General features: G+C 35.0%; 1 protein-coding gene across 1 annotated transcript; it reads left to right on the top strand.

The window, feature by feature from the left end:
- Nucleotides 1-4,231: 4,231 nt before the first annotated feature.
- On the top strand, nt 4,232-18,722 carry LOC135086858 (prostatic acid phosphatase). The gene is made up of 8 exons (XM_063981679.1): nt 4,232-4,658; nt 6,222-6,315; nt 7,942-8,140; nt 8,289-8,444; nt 8,775-9,007; nt 9,298-9,470; nt 16,805-16,908; nt 17,227-18,722. The coding sequence occupies exons 1-8, from the start codon at nt 4,431-4,433 to the stop codon at nt 17,288-17,290; spliced, it is 1,251 nt and encodes a 416-aa protein (XP_063837749.1). The 5' UTR covers nt 4,232-4,430; the 3' UTR covers nt 17,291-18,722.
- The last annotated feature ends 3,802 nt before the right edge of the window (nt 18,723-22,524 follow it).

Genomic DNA, 22,524 nt, shown 5'->3' with positions numbered 1-22,524 from the left:
AAAAAACATTGTTTACAAAGGAATCTGCGGCAGGTGTAGTGTTTTAATTTTTTTTTAGAAAGATCTCATAATTTTGTAAGTATTCAAATATTTAAACATAATAATTTGTAGATTTTATATCAAAAAATATAATCATTTATTTTAACAAAATTAATTTTCTTAGAATATTTTAATTCTATTAGAACCATTTTCCACTTCACCGCAGAAGAAGTCGCGGGCAAAAAGCTAGTATGAAATATGTAGTATTGCCCGCGGCTTCACCCGCTTGAAATTTAGTTTGTCACAGATCGTCATAAATTATAGCCTATACATTGTTATTCTGGTCGACGCCAGGGATGGATGAGCGTCGCTGTCGCTGGCGACAGGGTCTTCTGGTTCAGGGTTCATGGCGTAGGTCTCAGGCAAAATGAAATCCACTCGTAGAAATTAATAAACTCAGTGTATTCACGAAAATAATTACACACAGCACTAGAGTCGTATCGGAACTGAGTGAACCAAAGGTCTTGCGATAGGAACTTCCGACCCGAGTGATAGTTGAACACAGACTGCCTAGTACTGCTGTACTGTACTGTAAAGTTTCATCAAAATCTGTTCAGTAGTTTTTGCGTGAAAGTGTAACAAACATCCAGACATCCACACAAACTTTCGTATTTATAATATTAGTAAGACTAGTAAGAAGTAAGATAGTAAGATGAATTATTTTAGTTATTTGTTTACTTATAATAATATTTATTTATTTATTTCTTAGCTCTGTCTGATAATGGATCTGGAGGAAATGCAATGGCCACCTCCGTAACAAAACAATAGAACCCTATGGAGTTTGGGCTTGTGTGATTCGCCTTGACGAATATTTCGTATCCAGGGTCCGATGATGGAGCTGTAAAGGGGCAGATTTTTTTTTCACTATGTGACTGTCTTTATTTTGTACTTAATATATATTTTACATATTATACCTATTCGTGTTTCATTATGAATCGAAATATAAAAGACTTTCGTTTCAGCCAAATGACGTCCACTGCTGGACAAAGGCCTCCTCCAAGGTTTTCCACAATGCACAATAAAAGACTTATTAAACTCTATTAAAATTTTAAATTAATTTATCAAGTTTGAATACCTCATTGTACCTTAAAATTAATAACTTAAATCAAATCTTAATACGGTCACGGCTCAAGATTTTTTTGTCCATTTCAGCGTTCTTTTTACTCTTTTGACGTTGCGTTGACAGCTTTTACCTAAATTCACGCGGAATATTTTTGTGAAATGGCTCTTAATGACCAACGTTTTTACCTTGAAGATATTTTACTTCCCTTTGTATCAGGTAAATCATTTTACACATAATAAATTGTAAACTTCAAATCGAAAGTCCTTTGGATATGTTGAATATTTTTGCGTGCTTTAGAGAGTCGAGAGTACTTAGTTACCTATAGCAGATAATTAGTCCATCGTGAGTAGGTAAGGGTAACTGTTGTAGGTACTTATAAGTGATTCCCAGTTCTACAACATTTTCGTAGAATCCCTTGGAATTTAACGGTAGCACTACTTACAACAAAAAAATTGTTTAGTATTTATTGTTAGTTCTTCGTACGGGATGACGGACACAACATACAAAGTGCCAATTTATATTTTTTCATTTACTTAAATTTATTTTTACCTTTATCAGGTCGTCGGTCCACCTTGTGGATGGACGTCCCACGCTACCACCTATTTTTTATGCTCGAAAAGCTGTTTAGAAAAATAACTAGGCTAAAAGGAAGAAGGTATGCTGACAGTAGGTGCGTAATGTTTCTATCGTGCAATTCGTGCACTATAGTACTATACAGGGTGTTAGGTAAATGGGTATATGAGCCGACACTAGCCCATGTTAACTTGGGCATATAAATGGTATGGTGAAGTCAGAAATTTGATATCATCATTTTATTTTTTTAAATTTTCATACAAAATATAAATTTTATAAAATCCGATTTGTATGAAAATAAAAATAGTTAAAATGAAGATATCAATTTTCTGACTTCACCATACCATTTATATGCCCATGTTAACATGGGCTAGTGTCGGCTCATATACCCATTTACCTAACAACCTGTATACAGTGTGAGTCACGTTAAAGTGTACATATGAAAATGGATGAAACTAGACCTATTTTTATCGACAAATAAGAGGTCAAAAAAATTTTGAGATTTTTTTTAAATTTTTTATTGAATTTTTTTTCTTCCAATTACTTATTGTAAAGAAAACGTAATAACTTTTAAACTAAGCGGTATATCCTGATAAAATAAAAACCGTAATAATGCTAAATAACAGGCGATACTAAAAAAATACATAAAATACACAAAAAAGGCCAACAAATAATAAAAAATGACACTTTTTGAAAAAAATCTGCTTTAAAATTCGTGTTTTTTTGGTTATTTGATAAATTTCTCCAAAAAATGCCCCTATAACAGGTGGTTTTTATGACTTTGTATTATTCTCCATCGTATTATCTTTGTAAAACCAAAAATCGCATGTCTCTATCCCTATCACAACATTTGCTATGAGCGTTTGAACAAAGGCCTGCCACAACATTATTCTCCGCTGCAGGTAGAGAAAATTTTAATTTTAACTAAAATGCTTATTTTACTTTGAAATCTTTTGTTTTTATTTGAAATTTAACTTGTCTTTATCTAAATTACAAATCTAGAGCCATTTTCAGTTTCGTTGTTAACGAAGCGTTGAATAGCGCGCCCGGAGAGGCTTAGTTCAAACGATCATTGCAAATGTTGTGATAGGGATAGAGACATGCGATTTTTGGTTTTACGAAGGTAATACGATAGAGAATAATACAAAGTAGTAAAAACCACCGGTTATAGGGGCATTTTTTGGAGAAATTTATCAAATAACCAAAAAAAACACGAATTTTAAAGCAGATTTTTTTCAAAAAGTATCATTTTTTATTATTTGTTGGCCTTTTTTATGTATTTAATGTATTTTTTTAGTATCGCCTGTTATTTAGCATTATTACTGTTTTTATTTTATCAGGATATACCTCTTAGTTTAAAAGTTATTACGTTTTCTTTACTATAAGTAATTGGAAGAAAAAAAAATCTATAAAAAATTAAAAAAAAATCTCAAAAAAATTTTGACCTCTTTTTTGTCGATAAAAATAGGTCTAGTTTCATCTATTTTCATATGTACACTTTAACGTGACTCACACTGTATACTGCACAGTTGTACGAGTATACTGTGGAAGTGTGGAGTATACCACATAATATCCACCATAAATCTGTACATTACATCACCCATCGCCTTACAATATTTCGCGCCACAACCGACAACGATTCGCGCAGCCCGCGCAATTTCATAAAAAAATGCAAGTAGTGCCAACATGCCCGAATAAATACGGAAGGGACGCGGCGCGGACGTTGAATTATTATGTACACTGCAGAATCTGATGAAATTAATTTAAAATTGCCTTTTTTAATCCCAAAAATTGACAGTTTGTTTTAAGAAACCTAAGTCGAGATGACTTTTATCATATCATACCCGTGACATTGACAGGGCAGCGCCACCGTTATAAGTTGGAAATCATATAGTTGAACGATGGTGGCGTCCGCGTCCCCCTGTCAATTTGTTTGGTAGGACAGCCCCCCTAGACAAAACGCACTTTTTGATCGAATCGAAAATCGAATCCGTCAAAACTCCATACAAAAAAGGGGCTTTTCAACCACTTATCGACTGGTTTGCGATTATAATTTGCACTTTGTCTAGACCGATTTTTGCCACGATGGAAAACACTAAAATGTCAAATAATAACTTAAAAAAAATAAAAAATCTGTCTTAGGCAGTTCGATTTTTTCAAGATAATAATTATAATTTTCAATTTAGTTTGAGATGAAACTTTTAACGTAAAAATTTAATTACTGAAATGGCATTTGCCCGCGACTTCGTATGCATGAATTGGCTGTAGGCTGATATTATAATATTAAAGCCTTAAGCCCTTAAATGGGATAACCAAAATTTTTTTTTTACATTAATATTTCAAATCGGACCAGCAGTTCCTGTTCAAGCAAACAAACAAACTCTTCAGCTTATTAATATCGCAAAATAGTCTTTATGGCCACTATTTGATCCGTAGATTGACGAAGACGTGGCGTGGAGACTAATTTTTATTAATCACACTGATTTATCGATACGATAAATCAAACATTCATTGCGCTGCCCTAACATACCTGTCAATGTCAAATCAAAAAAAAAGTTTAGCGATCGAAGGAAGACAGACGCACGCAAAATTTAGTTTCGCGCATCCTCTACCACCACCGTTTTATTGACTGCTAGGCAAATTGCATCGTTTGCAGCAAGCACGCAGTGGTGTCGCAGTCTGTTTTCCATAAGGACGTGCTTACTATGAAAGAATTCCTTTGTGTCTAACAGTCACCTGCAGTGCAGCTTTCAATATGGTTGCATTTGCTGTTTTCATTTTGTGTTTTGGTGCAACACTTTGCTCCGAAACAGTGAAGTACGCCGCAATTATTTATAGACACGGTGATAGAACACCTACTGATACTTATCCTACTGATCCATGGCGCAACGAGTCCCTTTGGCCGGTGAAGTTTGGCGAGCTGACGAACATTGGGAAAAGTCAGCATTATGCTCTTGGAAAGTGGCTGCGGCAGCGTTATTCGGTAAGGATAATCGATTTTGTCTCTTCTATTCTCTGATGTAGCAGTTACTTAGCCGAGCTTTCACAATAGCGAAATTGATACTTTCTTTATACTTTCAATATTGACGCTCATCGCTGTAACTGTAGTCCTTAGAGGGATTTGTGATGTAGTCCAGACAAATCACAAGGTCAAGCAGCAAAAATTATCTTCAATGAGTTAAAAGATTCTGCCTTTGCCAACAGCAAACTAATAGCACAAGGTTTGTCTAAGACAGTGGTTCTTAACCGGTGGTCCGCGGACGACTGGTGGTCCCTGGAGGCATTCCAAGTGGTTAATAAACAAGTGACGTGACGATTCGAGTAAACACAACGCAAACGGCGCACAGTGGGCGAGAAATCGACCCACCCTTTCATAGGATAAATAGCTAACATTAGCGAAATTACCTTTGCTTAAGGTCCAACACAGATTAGACCAGATTAATAAGTGGCTGACTAAATGGCGAATAAACGTTAGCACATCAAAGTTTGTTCATGTCACATTCGCTCTGCGACGAAGGAATTGCGCTCTGGTCTCTGTTGAAAATGACCCACTTCCACAAAAGGATCACGCTTAGGTATCTGGGTATATACCTGGACCGCTGCCTCACATAAAGGAAACATGAACAGATCAAGAGAGATGAGATAAACCTCAGATACAGGGGCCTATTTACTGGATGCTCGGACGAAACTCCAAATTGTCTCTCGACAACAAGCTTCTCATCTACATAAGTGTTCTGAAACCAGTGTGGACTTACGGAATCCAGTTGTAGGGATCAGCATGCGACTCGAATATCAACATCATACAAAGATGTCAGTATTACATCCTCAAACAGATTTCTAACACCTTGGTTTATTAAAATTTCGGAACTCCATGAAAATTTAAAAATCAACACAGTCAAGGAGGAAATCACAAATATTAGTCAAAAATTCAAAAAGAAGCTGACTGACCACCCCAATCACCCTGCTGTGCAACTCACAATCCCGGAAGCTTTTAGACTGAAACGACGGCCAGAATTAACCATGGAGGGAGTCCCAGTGGGGATTCTGGTTTCATCACCGATAATCACAGAACAAATCTGTTAATAGTCTTCAGACTGATACAATGATGGAATATGAATGGTCAATCGGTATTGTAGTGGTTCTGGATATTGTCCTACATTTTGATATCAAATATATGCCTCAGATAACCAGACCCATCCTCAAATATGCAAATATCCAATGTAGAAATATGGGTATCTTGAATAAGTGATTGGATTACTACTGGCGAGTAAAGTCCTATCGCTATACCAACAAGTGTACACATAGCTCATTGACAAACATGTGTTTTAATGAATAAAAGATCCTTTAGCTTTATTTAATACAATTAATTCACAAGATTCTATGAATTTGGAGTAATTTCTTGCTGAGTAACAGACTTTTGTATCTCTTTGGTAACTCGAAAATTCTCAGCTATACAATCTTACTTGAGCTAATATCAGAAGTCATAAATACTTCTCAGTAAACATTTTAAACGCAAAAGTGTTTACTAATCGATATCTTGTTACAGCATCTGCTGTCACCTCAATTTGATCCTACAGAAATTTATGTCAGATCTACCGATGTAGACCGGACTCTTATGTCAGCACAAGCGAATCTTGCAGGTAAGATCATTATTACATTGTTTTTAGTGTGAAGCTAGCTAATGTTATTATAATAATGTGCCCTGCGAATTTATAGACCAAAGTAGTCTGGTACTATGTCTGCTGTACAACTGTTTCAATTATACTCAGAGCGAATAATAATATGATTTGTCAATCTTGTTTTGAAAGAAAGAAAAATTGTTTATTTGGTTCAATTTAGTTTTAAATGTTTTACGATCTCAATTATAATAACACTTTGTAAAAATATAATCTAAAGCAGTATTGTAATAAATTGAAACCAAAGAAGTACTATAATAACTTTAAATATTGCTCTTTTTTATGAACATTTCAAGATAATGTGGCATAATTTATTCACATAATATTTCATATTCACTCATTGAAATGTAAAATTTGTGTCTAGGCAACAAATCATACTTAGTCTTTTCAATTGCCTCTTTACTGTTTCCTCTCAGTTGTGTGAAGCTACTCCTTGACGCATCTGTATTGGCGCTGCACTAGTCTGCGCGGCGCGGGATATAGATTTTACGGAATTGCGCACCTGCGCGGTTTCTACCCACACCTTTATCGATTTGGCGTGGACCATGTATGATAATTTGATCTCGGTTCAATGAACCTATTTTCATCTTATCAAGGGCTCTATTTTACGTCGTTGCGGCGCAACGTCATGCATTACATAACGTTATATGAGTTTATCGATGCAGCCGGCTACCAGTTGCATACATTTTGTTACTGGTGCTGACTAAGTAGTAGAGCCAAATTTTGCCGGCGTAGTAAAGCGTTATTATTATAGTACTGCTTCACTAGTTCTTATAATGTACTTATACAAAAATGTAAGATCTGCTTTGTGGCAAATCGACATTTCCAGAATTAAGTCCATATGAATATTTAGAAAAACAATATGAACCTAAATATTTATAACAATATTGTAGATCGTTTTTGGTCGAGAAAAGCGGGGTGCGGGGACTTTGATCAGAGCAATTCGAGCATCATTATTGTAGTGTGCGTGTGCACTCATAGATAATTTAGTAAAACTCAAACGTGGATGAAACAATCTATAATACACTCGACGTCAAATAAATCGCACCTCCCGCGACAAGCACTTATCAAACGTATGCATCCCCACTTCCCACCAACATTGGTACCATTTGAAAGCCTAGTTCTAAACTTCATTTCATTAAAGGAAAGGTTTTTACCCCAAAAATTAATGTGTCTTTACAAGGATCCAGAGTCACTTCTTCAAAAAATAGGTAGTTACGCTATAGCGATTTTTTATGACTATAAAACTGTTAAGTTGGGATTAATCGCTATCCATCTGTTAAAGAGGACACGTGAGATCTTTATTTGGTTTTATAACTATAAAAATTGGTCTAATTGATCCCAGAGGTGAGCCCAAAGTGAGGTCTATTTTCAAGTCACATTATTTTATGGTATATGTTAATCATTTATTTAGAAATGAAATGTATTTTTCTTTAAGGATATTTATTGGGCTTTCAAATAACATCAATATTGTTGGGGTACCATGATTGTGTCAGAAGAAAATCGTTAAAGTTCGCGTCGCGGAAGGTGCGGTTTATTTGATGTTGAGTATATTTTCTTTCTTTTTTTCACATACTTTTTTTCCAATAGGACTGTACCCTCCTACTGGGAAATCTATCTGGGACAAAGACCTGATGTGGCAACCAATACCTGTGCATACAGTGCCTGAGCGAGAAGACGAGTTGCTGGCCATGAAGAAACCTTGTCTGGCTTTTGACAAAGAAAAAGAAAAATACATTCACTCCAAAGCTTACGTGGAAAAACTTAAAGGCTATGCTCCGCTTATGAAGTAAGCACTTCCACAACTTACCACGCAACTCGTTAAACAATAAAAATAATACTGTATTCTATTAATATATTCTATTGAATAATACATAAATGTTACTCGAGCGAATGTGTAGATAACCTAGTTTAATTTGTTTTATTATTTTTTCTAGCTATCTGTCGAAGAACACTGGATTGAAAATCAGATCATACTATGATGTCGTTGACATTTACAGCATTTTGTACATTGAGCAGCTGTATAACTTCACATTGCCGGAGTGGACTAAATCTGTTTTCCCGGTTAAGATGGCAGATCCTGCTGGTTACAGGTAAAGGAAGATATATCGTGTGATGCCTTATAGTTGTCCAACACCCTACAAGTTATTATTCTACGAGCAAACATAACTACGCTAGCTAAATGAAATAAACAAAAAAACCACTGGATAAACAGAAAGTAGTTCACCCTCAATCACATCCTCGATATCATTATTCCGTTGGACGATTGTATCTCTATTTAGACTGGCACAGTAAAATTATTTTATACTGTGATATGTGCATAGCATGCTCACATCCAGACTTTTATAGCATGTATCATTTCTTTGTAATAGCTTTTTTTACTTCCTAGATCAGTGCTCCATATTCAGTTATTTGGCTTTCAGTTTCACTGAATTCACTGCAACTCCATTAATGGCACGACTAAAGATTGGACCTATCATGAAGGAGATTGTCACTAACATGTTTACTGTAATGTCCGAGAAAAGATCCAAAAACCTACGTGTTTCCATGTATAGTGGTCATGATTTGACAGTCGGCAGTATTCTTAATGGACTCGGCCTATTCGATGGAGTATGCCCTGTTTATACCTCCACAGTATTTATAGAACTTCTTTACGGTAAGTAAAAGCTAGTTATACCACTACAGCTCGGTTGAAAATAATTTCACTTTGTCACCTTTATGCTACGAATTAGAGCAGCGACGAGCCGCAAAGATATTTCTAATCTCATCTCCCGCGTTGTCATTAGGACATCTGCTTGTTTTAATATTTATGGCACCGTTCTTTATACATTTTACTATGCGATCAAATCAATATCATCATTTTTGTATTCAGTAACTTGATTACTTCTTATAAATACACAATACTTCCTTTACTTTTGATTGTAATCATAAACTTTTTTTTTTCAGAGAATACGACAAAGACGCATTCTGTAATGATTTCTTACCGAAATTCATCAGACATTGTCGAGCCTTATGTACTTAATATCCCCCACTGTGGAGAAAAATGTCCCGTGTCAAAGTTCGTCAAGCTGTATGAACACCTGCTGTCCGTAAACTGGGAATATGAATGTAACAAACAAGTAAGTGGACAATTATAAAGAAATATTTGCTGCAGTAGTAGTCCAGTCAAATTGGACATGAACCCTGCAATAATTCGCATACAGCTGAAAATTGGTACGAATGTTCGGAGCACCATTATGAATTAACTGTGAAAAGTCCCCATCGATCCGACGTGTGCTAAAAAAAAAAGTCAAGGTCAAACTTAAAAAATACGGGTTTTTGAGATTTTCAGCCAAACGGTAAGTTTTATCACAAAAATATGTATGACAAGGTTTAAGACCATACAATTATCTATCAAAATTGTCTATACACTTTCTCCTAAGAGACAGCGTTTCTGAGATTCGATGATCCGAAGAGTCAAAAAAGTGTTTTCTTCATAACGGTCTTACACATAAATCCAATGTGATATCGCCTCGTGCCACGACTCAGCATTGTATCATGATGTGTTGTCGACGTCGAATATAAAATAATCAACCTCAATGTCGTCTGTCATCTTTAATTATCGAAAAATGGGTGCAACTTTGACGAAGGACTGCACCGTGAGTTTCTAAGATACGAAGTTTTCGTGTCTATTACGTTTAAGAGCTCTTATATGCACACGTCACTACTCTACTTGTAACTCTATGGTCACTCTTTTAGCCCGACCAAGTTAGACAGTCCAGGTTATAATAATTCGCATAGAGCTGAAAATTTGTGTGAATGTTAAGAGCGTTTACGCCGTTTGGCGCAAAAACAGTACTTTTTCAACTCGTTACAATCATTAACCAGTAATACTACAAATATGTTATAGGCATAAATAGTTAGGCAATTTCATCGTCTAAATAGTTAATTGAGAAAATATTGCGATTAGTTTAGCATTTAAGAATTCTATCAAAATAAGTCCACACAGGTTTTGTAAATTTCCACTTTAGCGTCAGTTTACAAGCTGAAATTTTTATAAAAATACTGTGAAAACGATTTAACAAACATTTATATCCTATAGCATAGATCCTTGGGCAAATAGTTATCTGAGAAAATTTTTAGATTTAAGCATTTTACAATAAGAAATCACAAATTAAAAGAACGTGAAATACCCAAAAATCAAAGTGATTTTTTCACCAATATTCTTCCTTTATTCAACACAAAAATAGCTTAATTTAATAGAAGAATATCTTATCTAAAATATTTACTTTGAAATTTAAAATAATTCATTGTAATTTTTTTTCTATGAGTATTTGAAAACTACTATAAATCGCCGCGCACGAATCGTTCAAATTCAGTCCGCCTCGAGGCGTTCCAGAGTGAGGTCACGTCGCTCGGTGCTCTGCTGACATTTGTCACGCGTACGTTGATCTTTGACAGGTAGCTGGGCTTTTATAGTGTATCCGCAAAATCTTGGTGGTAGATTTTGCGATCACGTGGTAATTAAAATATTTTATTGTTATTTTTCATTACAGTCTATTTTTACTACTAATTCTATTTCAGACGTAATGAAAAATAAAATTAAGTTATTTTTAGCGATGAAACGAAAACGAATGACGAAAATTTGGAACAGCAAGTTATGTATGTATACCTACTAATATTATAAAGAGGAATAATACTAATATTTTATTTGCCATAAATAGGTGGTTACAGAATAGTTAATAGGAATGCTCTGCCAGCAGAGTCCCACCTAGTTGTAGGGGGAACATACACAACATATTACAGTCGGAAAATCTTTGCGGTAGGTACCTCGGATTGTAGTTAGTTGGACAGTGGTCATTTGACGGCCACTTGAATCGTCTCACCCCTAAGCTTTTGGCTACCGCCGGCGCACTAAGCCGGTTGATGCCTAATCTCGGAGGCCCGGCTGCACTGAGTCGCTGACTATACTTTTGCGTCGCGCGTTATATGGTCCTATATGGGGCTCAAGTATGGCACAGTGCTGTGTAGTCGTGGAGCATCCTACTGTTCAAAAAAGCGCAACGCATGATATCACTGAGGCACAGGCTGAGGTAATTCGTGGATACCGCATAGTATCCGCAGTCCGTCTATTCCCGGTTGTGGACACTGACTATGTCCCTACTGAGGATAAATGGGAAAAAAATATTGTCATTAGTTGCGACGTATAACAATCCTACTAATAAATATTATAAATGCGAAAGTTTGGATGTCTGGATGTTTGTTACTCTTTCACTCAAAAACTACTGAACGGATTTTGTTGAAACTTTACAGTATTATTGTTTATAAACCAGATTAACATAATTATAGGCTATAATTTATGACGATATGTGACAAATAAATTTCAATAAATAAATAAGACGTGTCTAAAAAGCGCAATCTATCGTCATTGGTTAAAATCTACAGAGCTGGACAAACTACTGTTTTTGACGTTCGTAAATATTCATGCGGGGGAAGCCGTGAAACGCCATCTATCAACATGATATCAAACAACAGATTTTACGAACTAAGGAGTAAAAGGAGGTCCACGCGTACGAATTATTAATAAAATTAATAATATTTGTATTCATCTGGTCTTACATGACTTTTACTTTACGTATGTCATGCACGATGACATTTGTGTCAATATTTGTGTACGTCCCCACTAGGCATAATTGGGATGTATTTTTCTAATTTGTCATAAGTTGTGAGAAAGCCTGTAGCTACAACTGGGAAAGTATGTGTCACCACTGGTGACAATCGATATTATTTATATAATTTATCCTCAGTGGCGACAAAGCTAGTGTCGACAACCGAGAATAGACGCCAGTTGCGAGGTGACCATAGGTCCCAAGGGGAAATGTACGTGTACGTGCACCACGAGAGGTGGAAACCAAAAGGTAGAGGCTTGAGGATCTAGGCCTTAGAGTGCTGAAGGGTACGCCTGGCCGTCAGCCAAATTTTACGTCGCACCATAGAGGCAGTTCTGCCTGTATTAGAGGAGTGGGTGCGACGGCATGATCGCCTCACACAAAGGGCGACCCAGGTTCTACCGGGCCATGGGTGCTTCGGGCCATTCCTCCACCGTATAGGCCGAGAGCCTGTAGATGGTTGTCAGTTAACACTGCAGTCTTGGCACGTGAGTCACCGCAGCAGACTGACACGCTCCAACAGTGCCCAGCCTAAGCGAACGAGCGGCGGTTGGAAATGACCTCTCCCTACCAATCGGGAAGAGGCGTGAGATAGATAGATAAATTGTTTATTTGTTGTAACACAATTTTTTTAATGCTTTTAACACACACATTATGTATAGTTGCTATTGAAATTCAATTAAATATCGAAATAAAGTTAGTTAGTCAAGAAACACACTAGGTGACACCACTGGTATTTTTTTACACAGGTTAGTAATAATTTCAACAGTTGCAACATAACAAAAGTGACAAAACAACATAAGATAAAGATTACTAGCGTTTCAAATAGTTCCCTGCGTCAGAGTGATGTGTGCCGCAGCGATGCAAAAAGCAAAGAGCTCAGTATAAACATTACCCTCAAAAGGGCAGAACACTGATTTTCAGCTTTTGCTAGAGAACGCATGAAGCGTACAGGTACGGAATGAACCCGCTTGCTTTCGGAAACAATATCTACATTAGTATAAAATATATGATGAGACAAATAATCTTATGGTATAGTGTGCTTACTTTCTGTGAAAGTGTTCTTTCACAGAAAGAAGCAGTGGAAAGGGGGAGCGAGAGGCCTCAGCCGACACTCCGGTTATCCGCCGCCGACACCCTGGGCGCAAGAGGACAGCTTATGGTCTCCAACTGTCCCTTCCTAACAGGCCTCGGTCGCTAGACATGGAGGTGTCTGGTGGCGGCTAAGGACGAATGCTACAGGCAACAGCCAATGGCGATGTCCCGCGTTCCCTCATATCACTCATATGGATCATGGCAGAAACAGTCAGGTTTTTAGTGGGTGTAGGGGCTACCCACCTTCTAGTAGGAAGAACCCCACATAACCCACTAGCTGCCCCCGCAGCTGGTGGGTATGAAATGTTATGCATTTTCCGGATAAAAAAGAATAGTTAACAGGAAAAGTTTGTTTTGAATAGAACCGATTTGAAAAAATCTCTCACCATTAAAATTCAATTTTTTTTCTGCTGAACATAGGCTGTATAAAATATTCTCAAAATAGTATAAAACCTTTGATAATTTACTATTTGATAAAGAATTTACGTATTTATTATTGATTAGGACTAATGTATACCATTATTTATAATTATGGAGTCGGTGTTGGAAGATTTGAAGATATTATAGTTTCCTTGAGCTGTCACTTGACGGCCTGGCACACTTTTACGATGGTGGATCAAAGTATTTTGGTTTGACTGTAGAGCGTGAGAACACGCACACAGTCATAATTATTTTAGTGTGAATAAAACTAGCATCGAAATTACCTAAACTTGACATGCCACGCTAGACGTAAACGCTCTTAAGAACACCATCCTAAATGAAATGTCAAAAGACCCCGACGATCCGTCATTTAAAAAAAAAAGTTTTCGAAGTCCCAAGTTTTTTGCATTTTTTGGCCAAGTAGTAAATTTATCATAAAAATAGATAAGAAATAATAGTAAATCATAAAATTATCTATTAAAATTGTCTTTACCCCCTTTTTCCTAAGAGTCACTGATTATGAGGTAGAACGATTCAAAAAGTTAGTTTTGATGTTCTCGTTATATGCACATGTTTCCACAACACCTATGAGGGTTATTTGGCGCATTTTTTTTACCAGGTTTCCCCAGTAGGCCTTTTTTAAGATGTATTTGTTATCCTGTTCAATTCAAAACTATTTTAATAGAGTTGAAGTTGTGGACTTTGGAGTAGTTAACAGAATGCGAATTCTCCAACTTTTTGCATCGTTACCACATAAACGGTGACTCTTAGGAAAAAGAGGCAAAGACCATTTTAATAGATAATTTTATGATCTACTACTATTTCTTATCATTTCTTATGATAAGTTTACTGTTTGGCGGAAAAATGCAAAAAACTTGGACTTCGTAAAATTTTTTTTCAAATGACGGATCGCTGGGGACTTTTGACATTTCATTAAGGATGGTGTTCTCAACAATCACACAAATTTTCAGCTCTATGCGAATTATTATAACCTGGATTTTCTGACATGACCGGGCTAAAAGAGTGACCATAGAGTTACAAGTAGAGTAGTGACGTGTGCATATAAGAGCTCTTAAACATAATAGACACGAAAACTTCGTATCTTAGAAACTCACGGTGCAGTCCTTCGTCTAAGTTGCAAACATTTTTCGACAATTAAAGATGACAAATGACATTGAGGTTAATCATTTTATATTCGACGTCGACAACACATCATGATACAATGCTGAGTCGTGGCACGAGGCGATATCACATTGGATTTATGTGTAAGACCGTTATGAAGAAAACACTTTTTTGACTCTTCGGATCATGGAATCTCAGAAACGCTGACTCTTAGGAGAAAGTGTATAGACAATTTTGATAGATAATTGTATGGCCTTAAACCTTGTCATACATATTTTTGTGATAAAACTTACCGTTTGGCTAAAAATCTCAAAAACCCGTATTTTTTAAGTTTGACCTTGACTTTTTTTTTTAGCACACGTCGGATCGATGGGGACTTTTCACAGTTAATTCATAATGGTGCTCCGAACATTCGTACCAATTTTCAGCTGTATGCGAATTATTGCAGGGTTCATGTCTAATTTGACTGGACTATAGACAACGACATTGAATGAAACATACAATATTTTTTTCTCAACAAATTATTTTTTAATTGATGCTAATATGTTTAATAAATATCCCGTACAGATTAGCCAACCATATAAGTCAAATAAAAATGAAATATTAACAATTTACTATTTGTAATGACAATGTAATTAATAAAACATTATGCTTTGCAGGCCATAAAATAATTGATAAATATTCACATTTAAATGAATTGGGATCAAGTCGATTATAGACGGTTATCGGTAATTAAACATGTTTGTCCTTACGCTATCTTGTTTACTTAGTCATCATATTTGTAGCATAATAAATAACACCACCATTTGTAATAGTACAACAATACCTATTTACTATCACCAAGTTGTGTTTGTTCGTATTGGCACTATAAATGTGTGGACTTTTATCTTCCCTAGGCAGATTTTGACAACCACAATTCATTAAAATTCAAATTTAATTCATTCATATTTAATTCACCTACAGCAAAATCATACGGCATTCAAAATACTGTAATCGCAATAGCCTTTATTTAGCTAGACTCTAATTCCTGATCCTGTAACAATTTCCGTTATTAGATGAGACTGTCTTCACCGTTTTAGGAGGCTCTCTTTTGTCTAAACACTATCCTATAACTCTGGAGCACCTTGACCAAATGCTATAAGTTTTAGTTCTCTCATGGATGTAGACCATGGAATTACTATCTATCACATGAGTAGATGCGAACAGACAAAAATTCTAACTATATCGCCATGAAAATTATACTACTAACATTACTCTGTAACACCTACACACATTGTAACACATATTTTATGGCATACACGCTACGTATCGTTCAGATATCAAGAAATAGCACTACGCCTTTGTGAAATCCGTTCAGTAGTTTTTGCGTGAAAGAGTAACAAACATCCAGACATCCACACAAACTTTTGAATTTATAATATTAGTAGGATTTTGTACCATTTGCATCATTTAGATTTATATTATTATAAAATAATTCGCGTTTTTTTAAAGAACACAGTTTGGTACTGTTTTTGCGTAATTTCTCTTTTCGTTCGTATACTCATGTGGTACTACCATCACTGTATCACTGTACTATACTCCCAAATGTGTGTGGCATAGATGTTAGTATGAGAGCTATTTTTACTTTTATTTTATTTTAAATAATTATGTTTTTCTGGTGATGTATCGGGTCTGTCAAACAACCTAGTGATAACTTCTATTATTTATTGCAATTAAGTAAATTAAATTATCAGATAATAATATAATCATGGAATGTCATAATCTTCATTGCGATACCTAAGTACCTACGTACTAAGCGCGTGGTGTACTTACATGTTTTAGGGAACGTGCCCAGTGTTGCCTTCACAAATATGAAACTTGATAGGTTAACCTATTTTCATACATCATTATTATTGATCTGACTGTGATTGGTTGAATTCAAATAAAAGTTGTCAATTATCAAAGAAGGCACTCTTAAAATCATAATGTAATCCTTGTCTAATTCTTCGTCAAATCCTAGTAGGTTAGGCACAAAATAATTAACAGCTTAGCTAGCAGACTTACTAAATCATTTATTATTGCAAAACTACACAAAATACTTTGTTTGATATTCTGCCGTCCGTACTTTACCTAACTTTCTTATTTTGCGTTGGCCTTGTTATTCTTATTACGCGTTGTTTTTATTTCAGTTTCCACCACTCCTCGGGATGTCTTTCTTCATTGGCCTTGGACTTTTCGTCATCATCTACGTAGCTCATAAGATGCACTTTGCGCGTGTCACCAGGCAATATGGGTAAGGGATATCGTAAAATCGTTATTATTACCGGAACCGCCGCGGGCGCGGGTGAAAATCACGCCGTGAGTTCTTAGCCTTAGACAGATTGTACAGTTGTACAGCGCCCCTAGCGGTTATTTTCAAGAACTAAAATCATAGACTATAACCCTACTACTGATTTGGAACAATGTAAACTCAGTAAAAATCGGTTTATTGAATTCTTAGATTTCTGTAAATAAATATTTGCCGATAAAATGATAAAATAAAACTACAGCTGCTGCTTACCTCAAACTCTTTTATTAAAAATATCTAAAATTTCTTATTCTTTATTTCCAGATTAAACTCGGGTTACGCAAACGTTGAAACCGTAACAGTAGCTCCTACCAAGCCTGACGATTAAATATCCAATTGTCTAATTTATTGATCTCTTTATGCCAATGCTCACCAGTAGGTGTTTTATTGTTCAAATAAATATGTACCACCAAGCAGGTCAACCCACCTCAATATAACGATTCACACTCCGTTTTTGAATATTATGTCCTTAACATAAGGTGCAAATTCGATTGATGTGAATCGATATTTTGTGGTGGGTTGATGTGCTGGTCCAGACGGCTCTAACAAAATGACTCAGAAAATTACTTAGAAATGTATTCAATAAAACTCAAAATAGTCATAGAATAATTACAATAGACTTGACATTATTAATATTTCTTAATAAATATCTCATAGCATGTTTCAAGATTTCCATAACCTGTAATTGTAATTCGATTCTAAGATTCCAGATGGCCATTTGAGGCTTTTAGAGAATTGTACTGTATTACTTTACTTATTATACCTATAAAATATTAGCTCAATTTACAAATGTATGTTTAAGATATTCACTTCAATTTTATGAATTTTTGGCCGTGTACTTTATACACCGGGAAAAGGGTATGACCTCGTAGTAAGAGGGTCTATGTTTCGTCCAAGGGCTATTAAGCTAGTGTCCCTTAAGGTTTTCAAGTGCAACTAGCAAAGCCCTCGCTATAATTTTAGGTGACTTACTGTGTATTTTTTTTACTACTCCAAAGTTATATTTTCTATCGCTGATTATTTTTTTATTGATGTAAAAGTGTGAATGCACTTGAAAAACTCAACCAGTGTCTCTGTAGCTCAATGGAAGAGCAGTTGACTTGCAAGCCAAACGTCATGGGTTCCATCCCCATAGAGACAGATATTACTTTCCAGTGGTTTATCGTGTTCTAAACATAGTCACAATTTATATTAATATTTATGTAAATGTTTTGACTTTTGGTACTGATTTTTCATAGATATCTTATTGGTAACGTACAATATTATAATTTTACTATAAAAAAACTAAGCTCTAAATAAACATATCTTTGATTTCGAAACTTTTTTGAACAGTTGTACCTAATAGAGGTATTTACGGTACTTACATAAAATATCTTGAGAGATGGCTGATAACTTCAATCTATTTAATAACTTAATGTGAATTTTAAGAATGAATATTACTGATTACTATTGCTACTCTAAAGTATAATACATTATGAATATTGATTATGATCGATGACTCTCAAGAATATTGTCATTTTAAGTAGCCATTTCTTTGTTAAATACATCTAGTTTCAATGAAACGGGAAAGGAGTTCTTTTATGGTGGTTAATGTTAGGAGGATACTAGTTTATGGAATTTGGTCTCATAGGAATCTGGGTGCACTTAACAAGATTGGTATATTACAAATTTATTATATGTTAAGGTATTATTGTGGCGAAAATACTAATGTACGTAATAAAATGATGAAAAATAAATGTTAAAGATATAATAGAAAATAATATTATTGTTTTATTCGTCTATACAAACGTCGTCCTAATATAAAAAAAGCATATTTACATCTGCAATAGTTCGTCTTTTAATAATTAACTGCCCACAGTGAAGATAGAAATAAATCGGACATGCTTGCCGTTAGTGAGTAAATAAAACACCTTATTTCTTGGAAAAAATATAATATTTGTGCAAAGATGATGCAGGCGATCTTTGGACGGATCCGGAACACAGCAGTTGAGGTACATGCCCGATCCTTTATTAGGAAGGTCCTCAAACAGTGTGACCACTTTTTCATCAGATAATCTACCAAAAACGATGCTCAAATCTACCAAAATCTACCAAGACCTATTTAACCCATTAACGCCCGCCGTACAATAAATAGTACACAACTTTAAGTTACGATAAATCTGGTTTAGTGAGTATTTTTACCCTGGAAATAATTACAATCGGTAAACAAAGGTCTATGCATTATATCCTGAGATAAAACAGACCATAATTATACAATCTTAAGGGGGTATTTTGCGATTTCGTTTCAGTGATTTTTTCATGACTTCTAGTGGGTACTTGATAACTTTTTATGCAAGGTTTAAGTTACACAAAATACCAAATAAGTTGTTTGTGTATTAGCTAACAACATATCCTAATAAAAAATACATGGAAAAGTTTATTTCATGGAAAGTTTTTCATGCTATAACTCCCAAAGTGATGCTGTACAATCTTTAGTACAATGGGCGCTTGACACGTTACGTAAAATAGTACAGTAACGACATTATTATTAGAGTGTTTACTTATTTCTTCATAGTTTTTATATGTAATCATTGTTTTCTTTTTCCAATAACATGGCTCTTTATTTATGGGGTTACAGACAACAAAAAGAAACATTTTGTTTTCCCAATTACGACCTATTTGTCGACCTAAAGAGACTTAGTTACATAGTTTTTGGAACCACACGTGAAAACAGAACCAAAAGGTATCCTTTGATTACTTATAAAGATTTTCACAAAAAGCCTAGAGACAGATTCGACAAAGCAAACGTAATTTTATTAGCATTGATTGAAAGATAATAATGTGGGTACCATTGAAACAAATTAATGTTGACGCTTTAGAACCATTGGGAAAGGTCATTATATGGGGTCTCTTGATAAAAAAAAAAGTAGAGTTAGGCACCACAAGGGTGTCCAGCTCTAGTATAATAAGAAGATCAGTGGGTTAGATTAGATGACTAGTCTATAGAACTTTACCAAATTGAGGAAAAAGGAAAAAAAGCGGTGGATGGGTCTTGTTCGCTTATATGGTGGACATGACAATTTCAAATGCATGCAGACTGCACTGCATAGTAAACCCATATAGTCGCTTAGATCAGCTAGCATTCCGCAAATATATAGTACGCACATATTTGACCTATAAAAGATAAATAAAAGTAGGTAGTCTTGCTCTAGTTGATGGAGAAGAAATATGAAATAATGGTTATAATCAAAATAAACCAGCAAACAAGCTGATTTGATAGCTTAACCTTTAGCTACTGAGGTGGATTTAATTTCACGTAAACACTGACGTGGGGGCCTGAGAGGCCCGTACATATGTGTGCTTATATTTAAAAATATATAATCTTTTTAGGGTTTTATGTTTAATAATTATTAATAGTAGTTATATTTAAATACAATAAAACGATTTTTATGTAAATTATTTGTAAATAAGTACGTATTATTTCAATATTTAGAAAACATGTAGCATTTTTGGCAAAAATCTCATGAAATCATGATTCACAATGTTATCATGAAAAATATTCATAAATTCAACAAATCAACTTAGAATCTTAATTTTCAATAGTCTTTTTAGCTAATGATAAATCAGTAATCCTAATATGAAATAGGGGGGAAAAATTTACACACATCAAATAGTGCGAATTAAACACAGTCTGGATAAACTTGCTTTGCTTAGTGAAGGAAGCCATACATGTTTTTAAAATGTAGATTTCATTTGAATCTTCAAAATACATGTATGGCACTTGGTTTCATCGTTTAAATCTTGATAGACAGGTACAGGCTTATCATTTCCTATCATACGTGCCAAAAACTACTGTTCTTCTATTTTTCGTTAAATGCTGGTTATTTTTACTTCCGAGATACCGCTTTATCTCGAACGACGTACTGAGGGCTCCATATTATAGATTTTTTCAAATTATTTCAAGAAAAGACGACAACTAAATGAAAACTATAGACAAAAAAAGTTACGCCAATACTGAGGTGGGGGCCTGAGAGGCCCACAAGAAACTTTAAAATTAATTTACCTACTGAAATTGCGCGTGCAATCACGTGCACCGTTGTTGACAGCCTCGGCGCAATGAAACTCGAAGGTACTAAAAGATTCGGGTGTGTCGTGCACGTGGGAGAGGATAAATTCAACAATTTGACTTTTGCAAGGCCTGAGAGGCCCCCACGTCAGTAGTTAAAGGTTAAAATTACTGTGTGTTTCAATAGAGTCAAAACAGCTTATGGCAAGTGCCTGAAAATACTGTGCCAGGATGTAGAAGGCTTTGCTCAATATGACTCATAAGCGCCCATTGTACTAAACTTAGTACACCCCTGAAAACCTAACTTCTGATTTTGATTTTGGTTTTCTTTGTGTTTAGTATTATTTCTGAAATATTTTTATAAAGAAAATAAACATTGGCTATGGGAAATTGACCGTAGTTTTCATTTGGGCGTTAATGGGTTAAATTCTACTTAAATTCTACCACTAATACCTATCTAATCCAGGTGGTTGGCACATAAAGTAAAACATGTAATTTGAACAAAATATAGTATTTTTATTTATTTATCATCATCATTATAGTCTTTTTTATCATTTTTATATAATTTTTTGTCATTTTTAGGGTTCCGTAGCCAAATGGCAAAAAACGGTACCCTTATAGATTCGTCATGTCTGTCTGTCCGTCCGTCCGTCCGTCTGTCCGTCCGTATGTCACAGCCATTTTTTTCCGAAACTATAAGAGCTATACTGTTGAAACTTGGTAAGTAGATGTATTCTGTGAACCGCATTAAGATTTTGATGCAAAAATAAAAAAATGATAATAAATATTGGGGGCTCCCCATACTTAGAACTGAAACTCAAACATTTTTTTTTCATCAAACATACGTGTGGGGTATCTATGGTAGATCTTCAAAAATGATATCGAGGTTTCTAAAATATATTTTTTCTAAACCGAATAGTTTTCGTGACAGACGCTTCCAAAGTGAAAAAAAGTTGCCCCCCCCCCCCCCCCTAACTTCTAAAATAAGAAAATGTAAAATCTAAAAAAAACATAATGATGTACATTACTATAAAAACTACCAACGAAAATTGTTTTGAACGAGATCTAGTTCATTACTTGTAGCATGGATGCTTCAGGTTTACAATTTGTGCAATTTTCAGCGCTCTTTATAATATTAGTATAGATAATTATAACATTTTTAAAATTAGTACTATTTAATAATACAAGTTTTAAGTTTAATTTCATTGATAAATAAAAGTACTTCTTAAAAATAAACCCTTGGTATGAACGTTTGAATTTTTTGATGTCGATATTAACAACACTAGCCAATATGTGGCAACATTTGTGTGCATTGAATTGAATTGAACTGTCAAGTTAGTTCGCCTTCTTAAAGTGACTAGTGACCATAAACGGACCCTAAAGTTCTTTTTTTTTGGCCTGGATTCTCAGCTCGGTTACAATTTAATTTTGGACTACCATTTATAAGAATGTTCTAAAAATACCAATTATCTACCAAAATCTACTAAACGATTTCGCACTACTAAATCATCGTTCTC

Source organism: Ostrinia nubilalis, chromosome Z (genome assembly GCF_963855985.1).
Source record: "Ostrinia nubilalis chromosome Z, ilOstNubi1.1, whole genome shotgun sequence".
Lineage (NCBI taxonomy): Eukaryota > Metazoa > Arthropoda > Insecta > Lepidoptera > Crambidae > Ostrinia > Ostrinia nubilalis.
The sequence above is the reverse complement of the archived record's forward strand: the minus strand, read 5'-3'. Positions and strand labels throughout refer to the sequence as shown.